This window comes from Salvelinus alpinus, chromosome 10 (assembly GCF_045679555.1).
Source record: "Salvelinus alpinus chromosome 10, SLU_Salpinus.1, whole genome shotgun sequence".
Classification (NCBI taxonomy): domain Eukaryota; kingdom Metazoa; phylum Chordata; class Actinopteri; order Salmoniformes; family Salmonidae; genus Salvelinus; species Salvelinus alpinus.
Genome location: NC_092095.1, coordinates 15017007 through 15039694, shown reverse-complemented (window position 1 = coordinate 15039694; position 22688 = coordinate 15017007). Strand labels below are relative to the sequence as shown.

The 22688-nt window shown below is 41.4% G+C and overlaps 1 protein-coding gene across 1 annotated transcript in view; it reads right to left on the bottom strand.

Annotated features, from left to right (window-relative positions):
- LOC139531541 (catenin delta-2-like) overlaps positions 1–22688 on the bottom strand; it is a 571014-nt gene that overhangs the window by 95165 nt on the left and 453161 nt on the right. Inside the window, exon 16 of the mRNA XM_071328059.1 lies at positions 2981–3098. Within this exon, the coding sequence (XP_071184160.1) occupies positions 2981–3098 (118 nt within the window). The remainder of the gene's footprint in view (positions 1–2980; positions 3099–22688) is intronic.

The following is a 22688-nucleotide window of genomic DNA, read 5'->3' as shown; positions in this document are numbered from 1 at the left end:
AAACAACAGGTAAACACAGGTAAACAACTCCAGAGGTAAACAACAGGTAAAGAACTACAAAGGTAAACAACAGGTAAACAATTCCAGAGGTAAATAACAGGTAAACAACTCCAGAGGTAAACAGCAGGTAAACAACTCCACAGGTAAACAACTCCAGAGGTAAACAACAGGTAAACAACTCCAGAAGTAAACAACAGGTAAACAACTCCAGAGGTAAACAACAGGTAAACAACTCCAGAGGTAAACAACAGGTAAACAACTCCAGAGGTAAACAACAGGTAAACAACTCCAGAGGTAAACAACAGGTAAACAACTCCAGAGGGAAGCAACAGGTAAACAACTCCACAGCTAAACAACAGGTAAACAACTCCAGAGGTAAACAACAGGTAAACAACTCCAGAGGTAAACAACAGGTAAACAACTCCAGAGGTAAACAACAGGTAAACAACTCCAGAGGTAAACAACAGGTAAACAACTACACAAGTAAACAAATCCAGAGGTAAACAAGAGGTACACAAGTCCAGAGGTAAAAAACAGGTATACAACTCCACAGGTAAACAACAAGTGAACAACTCCATAGCTAAACAACAGGTAAAGAACTACAAAGGTAAACAACAGGTAAACAATTCCAGAGGTAAATAACAGGTAAACAACTCCAGAGGTAAACAGCAGGTAAACAACTCCACAGGTAAACAACTCCAGAGGTAAACAACAGGTAAACAACTCCAGAAGTAAACAACAGGTAAACAACTCCAGAGGTAAACAACAGGTAAACAACTCCAGAGGTAAACAACATGTAAACAACCCCTGAGGAAAACAACAGGTAAACAACTACAAAGGTAAACAACAGGTAAACATCTCCAGAGGTAAACAACAGGTAAACAACTCCAGATGTAAACAACAGGTGAACAACTCCACAGGTAAACAACAGGTAAACAACTCCAGAGGTAAACAACAGGTAAACATCTCCAGAGGTAAACAACAGGTAAACAACCCCAGAGGTAAACAACAGGTAAACAACTCCACAGGTAAACAACAGGTAAACAACTCCAGAGGTAAACAACAGGTAAACAACTCCAGATGTAAACAACAGGTAAACAACAGGTAAACAACTCCAGAAGTAAACAACAGGTAAACAACTCCAGAGGTAAACAACAGGTAAACAACTCCAGAGGTAAACAACATGTAAACAACCCCTGAGGAAAACAACAGGTAAACAACTACAAAGGTAAACAACAGGTAAACAACTCCAGAAGTAAACAACAGGTAAACATCTCCAGAGGTAAACAACAGGTAAACATCTCCAGAGGTAAACAACAGGTAAACAACTCCAGAGGTAAACAACATGTAAACAACCCCTGAGGAAAACAACAGGTAAACAACTACAAAGGTAAACAACAGGTAAACAACTCCAGATGTAAACAACAGGTAAACATCTCCAGAGGTAAACAACAGGTAAACAACTCCAGAGGTAAACAACATGTAAACAACCCCTGAGGAAAACAACAGGTAAACAACTACAAAGGTAAACAACAGGTAAACAACTCCAGATGTAAACAACAGGTGAACAACTCCACAGGTAAACAACAGGTAAACAACTCCAGAGGTAAACAACAGGTAAACATCTCCAGAGGTAAACAACAGGTAAACAACCCCAGAGGTAAACAACAGGTAAACAACTCCACAGGTAAACAACAGGTAAACAACTCCAAAGGAAAACAACAGGTAATCACAGGTAAACAACTCCAGAGGTAAACAACTCCAGAGGTAAACAACAGGTAAACAACTCCAGAGGTAAACAACAGGTAAACAACTCCAGAGGTAAACAACAGGTAAACAACTCCAGAGGTAAACAACAGGTAAACAACTACACAAGTAAACAAATCCAGAAGTAAACAAGAGGTACACAACTCCAGAGGTAAAAAACAGGTTTACAACTCCACAGGTAAACAACAAGTGAACAACTCCATAGCTAAACAACAGGTAAAGAACTACAAAGGTAAACAACAGGTAAACAATTCCAGAGGTAAACAACAGGTAAACAACTCCAGAGGTAAACAACATGTAAACAACCCCTGAGGAAAACAACAGGTAAACAACTACAAAGGTAAACAACAGGTAAACAACTCCAGAAGTAAACAACAGGTAAACAACTCCAGATGTAAACAACAGGTGAACAACTCCACAGGTAAACAACAGGTAAACAACTCCAGAGGTAAACAACAGGTAAACATCTCCAGAGGTAAACAACAGGTAAACAACCCCAGAGGTAAACAACAGGTAAACAACTCCACAGGTAAACAACAGGTAAACAACTCCAGAGGTAAACAACATATAAACAACTCCACAGGTAAACAATTCCAGAGGTAAACAACAAGTAAACAACTCCACAGGTAAACAACTCCAGAGGTAAACAACATGTAAACAACTCCACAGGTAAACAACTCCACAGGTAAACAACTCCACAGGTAAACAAATCCAGAGATAAACAACAGGTAAACAACTCCAGAGGTAAACAACAGGTAAACAACTCCAGAGGTAAACAACAGATTTAATTCCCTTTAATTTCCCTTTTTGAACAGAGTGACAGGGTAAAGGTAGAGAAAGAAAGTGGGTATGAAATAGAAAGACAGAATAGAGGAAGAAAGAAAGAGAGACCAGGAGGACAGAAAGTCCACAAAAAGAATGAAAAGTGTCACCCTGTCTGTGTCTGCTAATAACTTGGACAATGGCCATTGGTCCAAGTGCTTGCCAATCAATCATTATTACTGGGGAGACACCAGAGCTCTCCTATGATTGGGCAGACAGCAGAGATGGGTGGGATGTTAGAAAATGATTAAGAAATGCCATTTAGAGAGACTGCGCTGCAGCAACCTTGAGAAGGTAGCCATGCACAAAGCTGTTTATCTACTATTGAACTGATGGACACACACACAAACACAAACAAACACAACACACACACACACACACACACAAACACCTTGCTGTCAATGTCGTTGCTGCCCAAAGCGGTCTGTATGACGTAGAGGAGAGCGTCTGTCAGTCCGTCACACTCTCTCATCCTCCTCCTGGCCTCCTCTCCTGCAGAACTCACGTTCCTGAAACACAGAAGGATGTGGACAGGTCAGACAGTGTGTGGGATCTGACACCAACGTGACTCTCTATAACATTGGGAATGATTTTATACGAAGAATCAAGCCAGAATAAAAGTCGGTGTGTTATTGATAATGTGTGTATCTGCGTGCCACATTATGTGCATGCAAACCTGCATGTATGTGTGTATGAGTGTCAGTATCTGTCTCAGCCAGGTACCCATGGGGCTGAAGCCGTCTGAAACACGCACCATGCAATCTCCCATTGGATAATAATACACAATACATATATTACCTGGCTCTGGTTACAGCACGTTCAGAGCCTAATCAATTGTAACATTTCATTCAATACAATTCCCAGATGACAGAGGCAGAAATGTATATATTTGCCAGAGTAACACATCTCCCTCTCTCTTCAAAGTGGAATATTCATAAAGGCATTAGCAACATGTCATTGAAGCTGTATTGATCATTCTGGGTATTAATGCTCCACGCTGTTCATTTTCTTTATGATTTTGGGTATATTGGCTTATGAAATATTCAACATCGCTGGCAGCCACTGTTTTGACTTCCTACTCATGAATGTTTTGATTTGACAAAACCTCTACTTATGAACGCTATGTATTTAACTTCTGTGTGTTACAGTATGCACCAAGCAAGTTTCCTTCATTTGAAAGCTTGCTATTTCCACAGGCTACTTCATAACAAGGGTTACGAGACAAGGCAGAAGGGTGAGTTGTGGGTCAGGTTAGGGGGGGAGAAGAGGGGACAGGGGTATGCAGGACAGGGAAGATGGTCCTGTATGTACACTATATATACAAAAGCTTGTGGACAACCGCTAATGGGGATCCTAATAAAATACCAACATTTGTGGATTTGGCTATTTCAGCCACTCCCGTTGCTGACAGGTGTATAACATCGAGCACACAGCCATGCAATCTCCATAGACAAAAATTGGTAGTAGAATGGCCTTACTGAAGAGCTCAGTGACTATCAACATGACACTGTCATAGGATGCCACCATTCCAACAAGTCAGTTCGAGATGTTTGACGAGCAGGTGTCCGCATACCTTTGGTCATGTAGTGTATGAATGAATTAAGCCATTTATCAGTCAGGAAAATGAAGTGAGAGCAGAATCCATCATCCTATCAGAGTGTACTGAAGCCAATCATGTGTCTCAGTTATTAACAGACAGACAGTCAGCTCTGGGCTTTGTGTTAACACTAAAGCTCAAGTCATCTCCTCTGCTCTCTGAATATCAACCATACGTATTATCAGGTTTGGGAGTAACGGATTACATGTAATACGTTACATGTTAGGGATTACAAAAGGGATTACGTTACCAGCTAAAATATTGTAATCAGATTACAGATACTTTTGAGAAACTAGATGATTACCTTAAGGATTAATTATAAATTCAGAAAGGATGTTTGCGAAAAAAAATCTTTGACACTGTTTTCTCAATTACATTCAAATCAGCATTTTAAAAAGGTGCAAGTTTAAGTTTGTTCCACCTGCGTGAGTCTGACCACAAGTCAGAGACCACTATGATGACACACCAAATGTGTTTGATGGATTGTGGGAAAAGAGCAGGAATAGGTTTTTGTTGGCTACAGTCCAAGCTATGTCTTCCAATGGTGTGACTGCTGTTGGCATCCAAAGATGATCCAACTTGAATAAACGCTTGGAGGTAAGGATGACAGGAGTGGTATAGTCTACAACAATACGGATATCACTTATTATTGATATCTACATAGCGTATTGATGTGAATCACACTGCTGCTCTCTCATTTAGCTATTTGCACCTTACGGATTGTGGTTGTTGTGGATGGCTGTTCACAAATCTAAATGTGTATTTGAACCCAATAATAGTTGAATTCAAGAAGTTTAAGCTGCCTATCAATCATTGTTTTTGAAACCAGTGGACAGCCAGTGAAAAATGCGTTCTTGCAACAGCTGCATAGTGAGGATCCAAGCCTATGGAATAAAAGTGTTTTTTTTTTTTTCTTCAGTAGTGCTCAAAGCCATTCCATGACCGCAGCATTTATTTTCACCCTGAATCAATGAGCCCAATCAGTCTTCCATTACAACAAAATCTTAAAAAACTAAGTAGGGCTGGCTAATAAATCCTTAGTTTTGGTGTCAAGCTCAGGTAAAACAATTTGGCTGATCTATACTTCCATATTTCCAAGTCCTATTCTTGAAGATACAGGGGTATAACATTTATTGGAATGACTGGAATTCTGATAGACTTTAGTTTTTAATGTAAAGATATAATTTTATCATATTATTATATGTAGTAGAAAGCGATGGGTTAAGCAGAAGCCTACATAACCAACCCATAACGTAAAATGTAACATCCATATACGGCCAGCTATGTAAACTTTAACATGGATTTATCCTGCAATAGATGTCGTTCAATTTGTAACATGCATTTTTCTCTTCTTCTAATGCCGCTTAAGGGTGAAAGTAATCTAAAAGTAACTGGATGTAATCAGATTACGTTACTGAGTTTGGGTAATCCAAAAGTCACATTACTGATTACAATTTTGGACAGGTAACTAATAACTGTAACGGATTACATTTGGAAAGTAACCATGCCAACCCTGCATATTATACAGTAGAATACAGACTCATAGACGCACTCTGGTGTCGCTGTCAACCGACACGTTAGTTCTGCCTGATTTAAATTCTGATATCAATATCAATTCACTTCAAGTACATTATTGGGATTAATCTGAAATAAGTCTGACACCTTGTTTTGATCATTTACGAATGAAACTGTATGCACTCACTAACTGTAAGTCACTCTGGATGAGAGCGTCTGCTATATTACTAAAATCTACAGTACATATGCTGATTCATCAACCTGATCAACCTCAAACCTTATTCATATTCAAACACTCACATTTGATTATTCAAATACTCTATCATTGCTATGCAACAGTCTTGTTTTTGAGCAGAGATGGGTTAAAAACAGTGTGTTTCCATTCATAGCCAGCTTGGTGTGTGCGTGGGAAGACATCTAGTTTAATTGAAGCTGTAAGGATGCACGCACACACACACACACACACACACACACACACACACACACACACACACACACACACACACACACACACACACACACACACACACACACACACACACACACACACACACACACACACACACACACACACACACACACACACACACACACTTTTAATACAGCAGAGAGGACACAGCCCTGGTCTCACCCTCTTTCCTTCTGCTGTGGGTTGGTTGTCAATAGAGCCTATCATGAGATCCACCAGGAGTAAGACACGTAGACCATTGTCTAAACTTTCATTAACATGGCTGCAGAGCTGTCATAGTTCAGAGTTCACACTGATTTAGTCACGTCTCAAGTGCTAATTATAACGTGAGCGATCCCCCTAGGAGCATGGGCCAAAGCTTGCTGATTCCTGGTTTAATGAAAGGTTGAGAAACAATGTTGAGGAATATGGTGGTGTGGAATGTGTAATAAGCTAGAAACAGACTGTATGGTCTCTAACGTGACATATTCAGCCAACGTCCCAATCTGATATATGACACTTTCACTATGGTAGAGAGACAATAGAGAGGCTCGATTTCTGTAGAAGCACTTTGTGACACCTGCTGTTGTTAAAAAGGGCTCTATTAATACATTTGATTGATTGATTGACAATACTGGCAGAGTCTGATCCACAGGCACACACTGTCTGTCTAAATTACACCGCTATCAACTGAGAGAGAGAGGGAGGAATAGAGAAAGGGGAGAGAAGAGAGAGAGAGGGGAGAGAGGAGAGAGAAAGGGGGGAGAGAGAGAGAAAAATAGAGAAAGGGGAGAGAGGAGAGAGAGAGAAAATAGAGAAAGGGGAGAGGGCGAGAGAGGAGAGAGGAGAGAGGAGAGAGAGAGAGAGAGAGAGAGAGAGAGAGAGAGAGAGAGAGAGAGAGAGAGAGAGAGAGAAAAATAGAGAAAGGGGAGAGAGGAGAGAGAGAGAAAATAGAGAAAGGGGAGAGGGCGAGAGAGGAGAGAGGAGAGAGAGAGAGAGAGAGAGAGAGAGAGAGAGAGAGAGAGAGAGAGAGAGAGAGAGAGAGAGAGAGAGAGAGAGAGAGAGAGAGAGAGAGAGAGAGAGAGAGAGAGAGAGAGAGAGAGAGAGAGAGAGAGAGAGAGAGAGAGAGAGAGAGAGAGAGAGAGAGAGAGAGAGAGAGAGAGAGAGAGAGAGAAAATAGAGAAAGGGGAGAGAGGAGAGAGAGAAAATAGAGAAAGGGGAGAGGGGAGAGAGAGAGAGAGAGAGAGAGAGAGAGAGAGAGAGAGAGAGAGAGAGAGAGAGAGAGAGAGAGAGAGAGAGAGAGAGAGCGAGAGAGAGAGAGAGAGAGAGAGAGAGAGAGAGAGAGAGAGAGAGAGAGAGAGAGAGAGAGAGAGAGAGAGAGAGAGAGAGAGAGAGAGAGAGAGAGAGAGAGAGAGAGAGAGAGAGAGAGAGAGAGAGAGAGAGAGAGAGGTCATGATCAGATGAACTCCTGCATTTCTTTGCATGTTCTTAAAAAAAGATAGATTTAGAGTTAGATAAACTTGGATTTATTTGTCAGGAACATATACAGGATGCTACCCTCTACAACATAACCTTCACTATGTCACCAGGACATATACAGGATACTACCCTCCAGTCCAAATCAAAACTCAAAACCTACACCCTGATTTTGGACGGAATTACGGAATCAATCAAGATTATTATTCCAACGCTATACAGCAAATGCTCTGGAAAACAAAAGAAACCTGAAAACACCATCCAACCTGGAACTGAGTGAGTAATGTTTAGTCTGAAGCAAAATTCTATTTCCAAAAGCCAAGAACAAAAATGCATTACATTACTTTATAAGGGGTGGCAGGGTAGCCTAGTGGTTAGAGCATTGGACTAGTAACCGAAAGGTTGCAAGTTCAAATCCCCGAGCTGACAAGGTACAAATCTGTCATTCTGCCCCCGAACAGGCAGTTAACCCACTGTTCCTAGGCTGTCATTGAAAATAAGAATTTGTTCTTAACTGATTTGCCTAGTAAAATAAGGACTGAAGGCTAAATTAATGCTGCCAAGCTTGATACAACTTCAATTAGCACTGATGTGTCAAGAGGGGTGTCAAAGCCCTTTAGCCCAACAATGGCAGGAGAGTGGAACAGTCTACTCCAACCAAATGGAGAGGCCTTAGAAGCTCCCGCTGTTCAGAGGTAATTAAAATAGAGTACCCTGTGCATGTTAAGAATGATAAGGCAAGAAAATATCACAAAATGAAGCGACACTTTTTGCTGACTATTATAAAAATGGGAACATCAGCAACCTCATCTTCCAAATCAAATCAAATCTTATTGGTCACATAGCAGACTTTAATACGAGTGTAGCGAAATGCTTGTGCTTCTAGTTCCGACCGTGTAGTAATATCTAACAAGTAAACTAACAATTTCACAACAACTACCTTATACACACAAGTGTAAAGGAATGATTAAGAATATGTGCATATAAATATATGGATGAGCAATGGCCGAACGGCATAGGCAAGATGCAGTAGATGGATTAGAGTACAGTATATACATATGAGATGAGTAATGTAAACATTATATGAAGTGGCATTGTTTAAGTGACCAGTGATACATTTATTACATCAAATTATAAATTATTAAAGTGGCTAGAGATTGACTCTGTATATTGGCAGCAGCCCCTCAATGTTAGTGATGGCTGTTTAACAGTCTGATGGCCTTGAGATAGAAGCTGTTTTTCAGTCTCTCAGTCTCTCGCTGTCTTTCAGTCTCTTTGATGCACCCTGTACTGACCTCGCCTTCTGGATGATAGCGGGGTGAACAGGCAGTGGCACGGGTGGTTGTTGTCCTTGATGATCTTTATGGCCTTCCAGTGACATCAGGTGGTGTAGGTTTCCTGGAGGACAGGTAGTTTGCCCCGGGTGATGCGTTGTGAAGAGCTCACTACCCTCTGGAGAGCCTTACGGTTGTGGGTGGAGCAGTTGCCATACCAGGCAGTGATACAGCCCGACAGGATGCTCTCGATTGTGCATCTGTAAAAGTTTGCGAGTGTTTTTGGAGACAGGCCATATTTCTTCAGCCTCCTGAGGTTGGCTGTTGCGCCTTCTTCACCACGCTGTCTGTGTGGGTGGACCATTTCAGTTTGTCCATGATGTGTTTCCTGAAGTCCACGATCAGCTCCTTTGTTTGGTTGACGTTGATTGAGAGGTTGACGTTGATTGACACCACACTCCAAGTGCTCTCACCTCCTCCCTGTAGGCCGTCTCGTCATTGTTGGTAATCAAGCCTACCACTGTAGTGTCGTCTGCAAACTTGATGATTGAGTTGGAGGCGTGCATGGCCACGCAGTCTTGGGTGAACAGGGAGTACAGGAGAGGGCTGAGAACGCACCCTTGTGGGGCCCCAGTGTTGAGGATCAGCGAGGTGGAGATGTTGTTTCCTACCCTCACCACCTGGGGGCGGCCCGTCAGAAAGTCCAGGATCCAGTTGCACAGGGCGGGGTCGAGATCCAGGGTCTCGAGCTTATTGACGAGTTTGGAGGGTACTATGGTGTTGAATGCTGAGCTGTAATCGATTAACAGCATTCTTACATAGGTATTCCTCTTGTCCAGATGGGTTAGGGCAGTGTGCAGTGTGATTGCGATTGCGTCTTCTGTGGACCTATTAGGTCGGTAAGCAAATTGGAGTGGGTCTAGGGTGTCAGGTAGGGTGGAGGTGATATGATCCTTGACTAGTCTCTCAAAGCACTTCATGATGACGGAAGTGAGCTCTACGGGGCGATAGACGTTTAGCTCAGTTCACCTTAGCTTTCTTGGGAAAAGGAACAATGGTGACCCTCTCTCTCATTTGGGAACAGCAGAAAGGGATAGGGATTGATTGAATATGTCCATAAACACACCAGCCAGCTGGTCTGCGCATGCTCTGAGGACACGGCTAGGGATGCCGTCGAGGTTTAACAGGTTTAAATGTTTTACTCCCGTTGGCTGCGGTGAAGGAGAGCCCACAGGTTTTGATAGCGGGCCGTGTCAGTGGCACTGTATTGTCCTCAAAGCGAGAAAATAAGTTGTTTAGTTGGTCTAGAGGCAAGACATCGGTGTCCGCGACGGGGCTGGTTTTCTTTTTGTAGTCCGTGATTGACTGTAGACCCTGCCACATACCTCTTGTGTCTGAGCCGTTGAATTGCGACTCTACTTTGTCTCTATACTGACGCTTAGCTTGTTTGATTTCCTTGCGGAGGGAATAGCTACACTGTTTGTATTCGGTTATGTTTCCGGTCGCCTTGCCATGATTAAAAGCAGTGGTTCGCGCTTTCAGTTCTGCACGAATGCTGCCATCCATCCACGGTTTCTGGTTGGGGAAGATTTTAATATTCACCATGGATACCACATCACCGATGCACTTGCTTATAAACTCGCTCACCGAATCAGCGTATATATCAATGTTATCGTCCGATGCTATTCGGAACATATCCCACAAACAATCCCCTGACATGGCACAGTGCTATATTAACACACTACCCCTCTTTTAAGAGAGGGGGTGTTAACGAGGGGTGGAAACTCAGGATACTAGACAACGAAGACTCTGAGTCAGCTAATATAAATCTCTACAAGTCTGGAACAGTATTGGTACAGGGCAACACCAAACACTTTTACATAATCAAAGATTTAGCCCAGCAGGAGAATCTCTCCCCTGAGAAAGACACCCACCCCGAGCGGGTTGACCAGACCTCTTCATTATACAACCCCACAGATGAGGAACCCCAAGCGGAAAGTCAACCTCCCAGCACAGAGTACCACCCCCTCAATGAAATGAAGGATACATCTACCCAGCTGGAGGTAAGGCAGGTGGAGCTGGAACAGCAGGTGATTACATTCCAGTCAGCACAGATCTAGACAACAGTCCAGCACAACAACACCCCTTAACCAGACGAGGAGAGCTGGAGGTGGAGAGAGACATATCTGCACTCTGCACTGTGGTGAGACAACTTCAACAATATAAAAAGCAAGTGCAGGAGAAGAACAGAGCACTAGAGGAGAGAATCAGACTGCTGGAGGAGAGGGTGAGGGGGATGGCATGTGACAGGGAACAACCCACTAGAGAGGTGGCCACCCCCGCAGAGAAGCCAGCAGAAAAGCCCACCTCAGCTCCCGACAAGTCTTGACACCACAGCAGAACAGTCCACACCAGACCCTGACCATAGCGTCAACATCACAGCAGAACAGACAAATGAAGAACCCCAAGCCCAGGGGATCTCACCCCCTCTGAACACCCCACTGTCAGACACCCTGATAGCCCTCCTGACAACCCCCCACACCCACTGAGGACATACACAAGACACAGATTGTACTCCTTATTGACTCAAATGGGAAATATATACAAGAAAAAAAAACGTTTTCCCAAACACATAGTGTCTAAACTCTGGTGTCCAAACACCCAGCGCGCCCTAGACCTTCTGTCTGAGGACCAACTAGGGTCACCTAGCCACATAATAATACACCCAGCGCCCCCTAGACCTTCTGTCTGAGGACCAACTAGGGTCACCTAGCCACATAATAATACACACAGGCACAAACGACCTGAGAGCACAGCAGGAAAGGGTGGCCACAGCACTGAAGGGAGTGATTGAGAAAACTTCCTCTACAAGTGGTCATCTCCACCTCGCTACCACGAAAAGACTTCCACCCTGCTACCATACAGCGGGTAAACGCAAGTATTTCCCGTGACTGTGCCTCAAAACCAAATGTTTTCCTGGCCCACCACTCCACCCTGGACGATCTGAGAGACAAGGCAAGATGGGCATTCTATGCCATCAAAAGGAACTTAAAATTCGACATACCAACTAGGATCTGGCTAAAAATACTTCAAATCGGTTATAGAACCCATTGCCCTTTATGGTTGTGAGGTCTGGGGTCCGCTCACCAACCAAGAATTCACAAAATGGGACAAACACCAAATTGAGACTCCGAATACAGAATTCTGTAAAACTATCCTTTGTGTACAACGTAGAACACCAAATAATGCAAATAGAGCAGAATTAGGGCGATACCCGCTAATGATCAAAATCCAAAAAAGAGCCATTAAATTAAACAACCACCTAAAAGGAAGCGATTCCCAAACCTTCCATAACAAAGCCATCACCTACAGAGAGATGAACCTGGAGAAGAGTCCCCTAAACAAGCTGGTCCTAGGGCTCTGTTCACAAACACAAACACACCCCACAGAGCCCCAGGACAGCAGCACAATTCGACTCAACCAAGTCATGAGAAAACAAAAAGATAATTACTTGACACATGGGAAAGAATTAACAAAAAAACAGAACAAACTAGAATGGTATTTGGCCCTAAACAGAGAGTACACAGTGGCAGAATACCTGACCACTGTGACTGACACAAACTTAAAGAAAGCTTTGACTATGTACAGACTCAGTGAGCATAGCCTTGCTATGCTAAAGGTCTCCGTAGGCAGACCTGGCTCTCAAGAGAAGACAGGCTATGTGCACACTGCCCACAAAATGAGGTGGAAACTGAGCTGCACTTCCTAACCTCCTGCCCAATGTATGACCATATTAGAGACACATATTTCCCTCAGATTACACAGATCAACAAAGAATTTGAAAACAAATCCAATTTTGATAAACTCCCATATCTACTGGGTGAAATACCACAGTGTGCATCACAGCAGCAAGATTTGTGACCTGTTGCCACAAGAAAAGGGCAACCAGTGAAGAACAAACACCATTGTAAATACAACCCATATTTATGCTTATTTATTTTCCTTTTTGTACTTTAACCATTTGTACATGGTTACAACACTGTATATATACATAATATGACATTTGTAATGTCTTTATTCTTTTGGAACTTCTGTGGGTGTAATGTTTACTGTTCATTTTTATTGTTTATTTCACTTTTGTTTATTATCTACCTCACTTGCTTTGGCAATGTTAACATATGTTTCCCAAGCCAATAAAGCCCCTTGAATTGAATAGAACTGAATTGAATTGAGAGAGAGAGAGAGAAATAGAGAAAGGGGAGTGAGGAGAGAGAGCGTGAGAGATTACATAGCGGAGAAGGTATGGTGGGATTCGAAGTGGTCGGTGATCTGTTTGTTAACTTGGCTTTCAAAAACCTTGGAAAGGCAGGGTAGGATAGATATAGGACTGTAACAGTTTGGGTCTAGAGTGTCTCCCCCTTTGAGGAGGGGGATGACCGCGGCAGCTTTCCAATCTTTGGGGATCTCAGACGATACGAAAGAGAGGTTGAACAGTTGACAATTTTAGAAAGAGAGGGTCCAGATTGTCAAGCCCGGCTGATTTGTAGGGGTCCACATTTTTCAGCTCTTTCAGAACATCAGCTATCTGGATTTGGGTGAAGGAGAAGTGGGGGAGGTTTGGGCAAGTTGCTGTGGGAGATGCAGGGCTGTTGAACAGGGTAGGGGTGGCCAGGTGGAAAGCATGGCCAGCCATAGAAAAATGCTTATTGAAATTCTCAATTATCGTGGATTTATCGGTGGTGACAGTGTTTCCTAGCCTCAGTGCAGTGGGCAGCTGGGAGGAGGTGCTCTTATTCTCCATGGACTTTACAGTGTCCCGGAACTTTTTGGAGTTTGTGCTGCAGGATGCAAATTTCTGTTTGAAAAAGCTAGCTTTTGCTTTCCTAACTGCCTGTGTATATTGGTTCCTAACTTCCCTGAAAAGTTGCATATCGCGGGGATGTTTTTGTGCTGGTCAAGGGCAGTCAGGTCTGGAGTGAACCACGGGCTGTATCTGTTCTTGGTTCGTCTACTGACGGAGTGAGGTCAATATCCTTCCAGGATACCCGGGCCAGGTCGATTAAAAAGGCCTGCTAGCTGAAGTGTTTTAGGGAGCATTTAGGGAGTGTCTGACAGACCAACCATCCTGCACTTGTCCTCTATGCAATTGTTATTGCCCATTGTATGGTTATTTTGACCCTTGATTATTGTTCTTACTGTTGTCCAGATGAAAATATTGATTACTATTATTTTAATTAAGTTAATATTGTAAATCTCCAAAGTACGCTTTGGCAATATGTAGATTGTTACGTCATGCCATTAAAGCCTCTTGAATTGAGAGGGAGAGAGGGTAAAAGAGAGAATAGAGAGAGGGGAGAGAGAGAGAGATAAAATACATTTAAAATGTATATTATTTTGAAACTTGTGTGAGTGTAATATTTACTGTTCACTTTTTATTGTACATGTCACTTTTGTTTATCCATTTTACTTGCTTTGGCAATGTAAACATATGTTTCCCATGCCAATAAAGCCTCTTGAATTGAATTGAATTGAGAGAGAGAGAGAGAGAGAGAGAGAGAGAGAGAGAGAGAGAGAGAGAGAGAGAGAGAGAGAGAGAGAGAGAGAGAGAGAGAGAGTTGCAGATTGCTTTGTACTTATTTTTGTGCAATCTTATTCCATTCTTATTCATTTGTTTACAACTATTCTTAATTTTATTGGCACCGGTATTATAATAATAATTATATGTAATGGTGTGTGTATGTGTGTGTGTGTGTATGTATATGTATGTATGTATGTATGTATGTATGTATGTATGTATGTATGTATGTATGTATGTATGTATGTATGTATGTATGTGTATGTATGTGCGTATGTATATATATGTATATATATATATATATATATATATATATATATATATATATATATATATATACAGTGGGGAGAACAAGTATTTGATACACTGACGATTTTGCAGGTTTTCCTACTTACAAAGCATGTAAAGGTTTTCCTACTTACAAAACAAAAATCCAGAAAATCACATTGTATGATTTTTAAATAATTAATTTGCATTTTATTGCATGACATAAGTATTTGATCACCTACCAACCAGTAAGAATTCCGGCTCTCACAGACCTGTTAGTTTTTCTTTAAGAAGCCCTCCTGTTCTCCACTCATTACCTGTATTAACTGCACCTGTTTGAACTCGTTACCTGTATAAAAGACACCTGTCCACACACTCAATCAAACAGATTCCAACCTCTCCACAATGGCCAAGACCAGAGAGCTGTGTAAGGACATCAGGGATAAAATTGTAGACCTGCACAAGGCTGGGATGGGCTACAGGACAATAGGCAAGCAGCTTGGTGAGAAGGAAACAACTGTTGGCGCAATTATTAGAAAATGGAAGAAGTTCAAGATGACGGTCAATCACCCTCGGTCTGGGGCTCCATGCAAGATTTCACCTCGTGGGGCATCAATGATCATGAGGAAGGTGAGGCATCAGCCCAGAACTACACGGCAGGACCTGGTCAATGACCTGAAGAGAGCTGGGACCACAGTCTCAAAGAAAACCATTAGTAACACACTACGCCGTCATGGATTAAAATCCTGCAGCGCACGCAAGGTCCCCCTGCTTAAGCCAGTGCATGTCCAGGCCTGTCTGAAGTTTGCCAATGACCATCTGGATGATCCAGAGGAGGAATGGGAGAAGGTCATGTGGTCTGATGAGACAAAAATTGAGCTTTTTGGTCTAACTCCACTCGCCGTGTTTGGAGGAAGAAGAAGTATGAGTACAACCCCAAGAACACCATCCCAACCGTGAAGCATGGAGGTGGAAACATCATTCTTTGGGGATGCTTTTCTGCAAAGGGGACAGGACGACTGCACCGTATTGAGGGGAGGATGGATGGGGCCATGTATCGCGAGATCTTGGCCAACAACCTCCTTCCCTCAGTAAGAGCATTGAAGATGGGTCATGGCTGGGTCTTCCAGCATGACAACGACACGAAGCACACAGCCATGGCAACCAAGGAGTGGCTCCGTAAGAAGCATCTCAAGGTCCTGGAGTGGCCTAGCCAGTCTCCAGACCTGAACCCAATAGAAAATCTTTGGAGGGAGCTGAAAGTCCGTATTGCCCAGCGACAGCCCCGAAACCTGAAGGATCTGGAGAAGATCTGTAGGGAGGAGTGTGCCAAAATCCCTGCTGCAGTGTGTGCAAACCTAGTCAAGAACTACAGGAAACGTATGATCTCTGTAATTGCAAACAAAGGTTTCTGTACCAAATATTAAGTTCTGCTTTTCTGATGTATCAAATACTTATGTCATGCAATAAAATGCAAATTAATTACTTAAAAATCATACAATGTGATTTTCTGGATTTTTGTTTTAGATTCCGTCTCTCATAGTTGAAGTGTACCTATGATAAAAATTACAGACCTCTACATGCTTTGTAAGTAGGAAAACCTGCAAAATCGGCAGTGTATCAAATACTTGTTCTCCCCACTGTATATATATATATATTATTTTGTTTTTTTTCAATGTACTTTACTCAAACCAGTGAATATCACTTATTATAAATGAGATCATTAACTATCAGCTCTTGGAATATTCAGGGCCTATACTCTTCACATTTTGGTTCTAAAACAACAAATCCAGAATTGATTAAAAACATCCAGGGACAGGACATCATAATCCTACTGGAAACATGGTGTCGTGGAGACATAGATACTCAGTGTCCCTCAGGCTATAGAGAAAGTTTACTACCATCAATCAAACATAAAAATGTTAAACGGGGCCGAGACTCAGGTGGAATCATCATTTGGCATAAGCAGGACTTAGCACTGAATGAAATGAAAAAAGGTACCAGTCACATTTGGCTAAAACCTAACAAAGGTACAATCTATTGTGACAATGATGTATACATATGTGCAGCTTATGCTCCTCCTTCAGATTCATCATATTATGATGATCAGTTTTTTGACAATTTCCATGCAGAAATCATTACATTTCAGGAAGAGGGTAAAGGTCTCCCGGGTGGCGCAGTGGTCTAGGGCACTGCATCGCAGTGCTAGCTGCGCCACCAGAGTCTCTGGGTTCACGCCCAGGCTCTGTCGCAGCCGGCCGCAACCGGGAGGTCCGTGGGGCGATGCACAATTGGCATAGCGTCGTCCGGGTTAGGAAGGGTTTGGCCGGTAGGGATATCCTTGTCTCAGTATGTAAAATGTAATAAAATGTATGCACTCTACTGTAAGTCGCTCTGGATAAGAGCGTCTGCTAAATGACTAAAATGTAAAGTGCTTCTTTGTGGAGATTTCAATGCAAGAACAGGTTCTGAGCCTGACTACACTGATGCGGGAGGTAACCACCACATATGTGGTCACCCCTCCTTGTACAGTCAGTAGCCCTATTATAAATAATAGAAACAGTCCTGACCAAATACTGAACAAAAATGGGAAGGAGTTAGTGCATCTCTGTAGAGGCTTAGGCCTGTACATGCTTAATGGTAGAATCAGAGTGGACTCTTGAGGTCAGTTTACTTACTGCTCAGCTCTTGGGACAAGTGTAGTCGATTATGCCATCACGGACATTAGTGCATTCACTGTCAGACCTCAGATCAACGTGTTTCTGAAGAAATTAACCGGCAATATTAATTTAAAAAAACTGCCCAATAAACTACAACATAAACCAATCGTACAGATGGGCTCCAAACAGTGCAGAGAGATTCATTGAAACATTGAACTCAAATGAAATGATGAACTATATACAGTTTTTCAATAACTCACAATACCAAAACAATAAAGATGGTGTCAATTCGGCTACTCAAAACATCAACTGCCTATTCCAAAAAGCAGCATCGAAAGCAAATTTGAGAAAACCAAAGAAATGCAACATCAGAAACAAAAAACAAAATGTTTCTGACAAATGGTTTGATAATGAATGTAAAACAATTAGAAAACACCTAAGACAAAAGTCAAACAAAAAACATAAGCAGCAAAACAACCCAGAGCTACGATATGAATACTTTGAAACTCTGAAACAGTATAAACATACACTGAAACGCAAGAAACTGAATTATACCAACAAGACACTTGATGAAATTGAAAACGCAATTGACCAAAATCAGTTCTGGGACATGTGGAACAATATAAGCACAACAAAGCCACAAGAATTAGCCATACAAGATGTAGGAATCTGGAAAACTTGTTTTGATAATCTATACAAAAACATCCCACAAAAAGACTTACAACAGAACCAATTAGAAATTAAAGAAAAATTGAACATCCTTGAATCAGTCATTAAAAACAACCAAAATCCATTAGATTACCCAATAACCCAACAAGAACTAAATGAAAATCTCAAATCTATTAAATCAAAGAAGGCTTGTGGTCTAGACAACATCAGAAATGAAATGCTGAAAAACAGCACACCTGAGTTGCAAAATGCTGTGCTTAAATTGTTCAACATGGTTTTAACGTCTGGCTGCTTCCCTGATGTCTGGAACCAGGGGCTCATCTCCCCTATCCACAAAAGTGTAGACAAATCAGACCCCAATAATTACAGGGGAATTTGCGTAAACAGTAACTTGGGAAAGGTTTTCTGTAGCATTTTGAATTCAAGAATTCAAACCTTTCTTCAATTTTTTTTTTTATAACTAAATGTCAAATTGGCTTTCTCCCTAACCATCGCACTACGGACCATATATACACCTTACACACACTAATTAATAAACACGTCCACCAACCATCGCACTACGGACCATATATACACCTTACACACACTAATTAATAAACACATCCACCAAAAAAAAGAGGGCAAAATCTTTGCTTGCATTATTGACTTTAAAAAAGCATTTGATTCTATTTGGCACGAAGGGCTATTCTACAAAATTCTCCAAAGTGGGCTTGGTGGTAAGGTGTATGACTTAATAAAATGTATGTACACAGAAAACAAGTGTGCAATAAAAATCAAAAACCAAAGAACAGAATTATTTTCACAATGTCGAGGTGTGAGACAAGGCTGTAGTTTGAATCCAAATCTTTTCAACATTTATATCAATGAATTAGCAGACATGTTGGACCATTCTCCTTTAATATGGCAGTGAATGCACTCAAAGAAAAAGCCCGCAGAGCATTGTATGCAATAAAAATGAAATTATTCAAAATCAACATCCCAATTAGAATTTGGACCAAAATATTTGACAGTGTAATCCTACCAATAGCTCTTTACAGAAGTGAGGTTTGGGGGCCACTCAATAAACTGGACTTTAAAATGTGGGACAAACATCCAATTGAAGCCCTACATGCAGAATTTTGTCGGAAAATTCTACAAGTCCAGAGAAATACACCAACTAACGCATGTAGGGCAGAATTGGGCCGCTTTTCAGTAATAATAAAAATACAGAAAAGATCATTCAAATTTTGGCTACATATAAATTCAAGTCCAAATTCGAGTCTGCAATTTAAAGCACTTCAAACCCAAGAGCTGATCCCAGAAACGAGCCCTCTCAGTCAGCTGGTGTTGGACCTAACCAACCAAGCTGACACTAGCACTGCTTCAAAAGAAAGAATTACAATAAACAAAATCATGAACCAATCAAAGGACTCATATATACAACATTGGAAAAACGAAACAAAATCCCAAAGCTGACTAAATTGCTATCTGACCCTAAACAGAGAATATGAATTGGCTGATTATCTCTACTCTGTCAGAGATACGAAGCAGAGACAGATCCTTACCAAGTACAGGCTGAGTGACCACCGATTGGCAATAGAAACCGGCAGACATAAAAAGACATGGCTACCCAAAGAGGAGCGTGTATGTGGTCCACTGCCTGACAGGGGAGGTAGAAACAGAGATGCACTTTCTCCTTTACTGTGATAAATATTCCTCACAAAGAGATTCATTATTCACAATCACAAATTTTACTTACTAAACCCAGAGGAAAAACTAAAAATACTCATGGGCAAAGGAGCAATGGCTCCTCTTCCAGCCAAATATGTATTTGCCTGCCATAGCCTGAGGGACACTGAATAATAACATCTGCATAGTAAGCAGTAACTTACTTATTATTACTCTTATTGTTATTACTATTATTATTGTTGTTTATCATTCCAAATAGTAGTGGTATGGGTGGTAATGGTAATGATAGCAGTTTAGTGATGGTGGTGGTGGTAGTAGTGGTAATTATGATAGTAGTTGTAGTACTGATGTAATGGTGAAGATGACCGTTATTTAGTTATAAGTTAGTTATAGTTTAATTTTCCATTTATATTTTTATATTTATTACATTACATTCAACTATTGACTGTTACCATTTTATTGTTATTATTTTTGTATTTAATTTTGTATTATTATTTACTGCAATTTTATATTATTATTTGTTATTGTTTATAATTTTATTACAATGTATATTCTATTGTATTGTTGTTTTGGCAATATTGACACAATGTTTTTCATGCCAATAAAGCAGCTTTAATTTTAATTTTAATTTGAGAGAGAGAGAGAGAGAGAGAGAGAGAGAGAGAGGAGTGTGTACTGTTTGTGCTCACTGCACGACAGGGGAGATAGAACCAGAGATGCGCTTTCTCCTTTACTGTGAGAAATGTTCCTCACCAATAATTAATTATTCACAGAAATGACTACATTTATTCAAAATGTTAACTTATTAAACCCAGAGGAAAAACAAAACATTCTCAATGGCGAAGGAGCAATGGCTCCTCTTGTAGCCAAATATGTATTTGCCTGCAATAGCCTGAGGGACACTGAATAACAACTTCTGCATAGTAAACAGCAGTACCTTACTTATTATTATTAGTATTGTTATTACTGTTATTATAATTCCAGATAGTGGTACGGGTAGTAGGGTGATGGTAATGAGAGCAGTGTAATGATGGTGGTGGTAGTAGTAGTAGTAGTAGTAATGATGATGGTAGTTGTAGTACTGATGTAATGGTGAGGATGACAGTTAGTTATATTGCATTTGGAAAGTATTCAGACCCCTTGACTTTTTCCACATTTTGTTACATTACAACCTTATTCTAAAATGTATTTAAAAAATATTTAAAAAATCTCTATCTGCACACAATACCCCATAATCACAAAGCAAAAACAGGGTTTTAGAAATGTTTGCAATTTATTTAATATAAAAAAACAAATTATCACATTTACATAAGTATTCAGACCGTTTACTCAGAACTTTGTTGAAGCACCTTTTGACAGTGATTACAGCCTTGAGTCTTCTTGGGTATGACGCTACAAGCTTATCACATCTGTATTTGGGGAAATCCTCCCATTCTTCTCTGCAGATCCTCTCAGATCCTTTCTCTGTCAGGTTGGATGGGGAGTGTCGCTGCACAGCTATTTTCAGGTTCTCCAGAGATGTCCGATCGGGATCAAGTCCGGGCTCTGGCTGGGCCACTCTGGGATATTCAGAGACTTGTCCCGAAGCCACTCCTGCGTTGTCTTGTCTGTGTGCTTAGGGTCGTTGTCCTGTTGAAATGTGAACCTTCGCCCCAGTCTGAGGTCGTGAATGCACTGGAGCAGGTTTTCATCAAGGATCTCTCTGTACTTTGTTCTGTTCATCTTTGCCTCAATCCCGACTAGTCCTACAGTCCTTGCAACTGAAAAACATCCCCACAGCATGATGCTGCCACCACCATGCTTCACCATAGGGATGGTGCCAGCTTTCCTCCAGACATGACTTTTGGCATTCAGGACAAAGAGTTCAATCTCTGTTTCATCAGACCAGAGAATCCTGTTTCTCATGGTCTGAAAGTCCTTTAGGTGACTTTTGGCAAACTTCAAGCGGCTGTCATGTGCCTTTTACTGAGGAGTGGTTCCCATCTACCATTAAGGCCTGATTGGTGGAGTGCTGCAGAGATGGTTGTCCTTCTGGAAGGTTCTCCCAGCTCCACAATGGAACTCTGGAGCTCTGTCAAAGTAACCATTGGGTTCTTGGTCACCTCCATGACCAAGGCCCTTCTCCCCTGATTGCTCGGTTTTGCTCTGACATCCACAACAGGTGGACTCTCAAGGATGATCAATGGAAACAGGATTCACCTGAGCTCAATTTGCAAAGGGTCTGAATCCTTATGTAAATAAGGTATTTCTGTTTTTTTATTGCTTTTTGCAAACATTTCTAAAAACCTGTTTTCGCTTTGTCATTATGGTGTATTGTGGGTAGATTGATGAGTAAACATTTTTATTTAACCAATTTTAGAAAAAGGCTGTAACGTAACAAAAAAAGGGAAGGTGTCTGAATAATTTACGAATGCACTGTATAGGTCAGTTATAGTTTCATTTTCAATGTTTAGCCTTTTATATTTATTTTGTTTCTACTACTGTTTTTTTCCCCCGATTTTTTTCACTCGTGAATTTTTTTTTACTATAATTTAATATTATTAAACTTTCTTACAAAGTTTATTGTACATATAGTTGCTTTATATTGACGCAATATAGCAGCTTGAATTTGATAGAGAGAGAGACAGAGAGGGGGGAAAGAGAAAGAGAGAAAAGGGAGAGAGAGCGAGCGAGAGGAGAGAGCGAGCGAGAGGGGAGAGAGAGCGAGAGGGGAGAGAGAGAGGGAGAGAGAGAGAGAAAGAGGGGGGGAGAGAGAGAGTGAAGGGGGGAGAGAGAGATAGATAGAGGGGGGAGAGAGAGAGAGAGAGAGAGAGAGAGAGAGAGAGAGAGAGAGAGAGAGAGAGAGAGAGAGAGAGAGAGAGAGAGAGAGAGAGAGAGAGAGAGAGAGAGAGAGAGAGAGAGAGAGAGAGAGAGAGAGAGAGAGAGAGAGAGAGAGAGAGAGAGAGAGAGA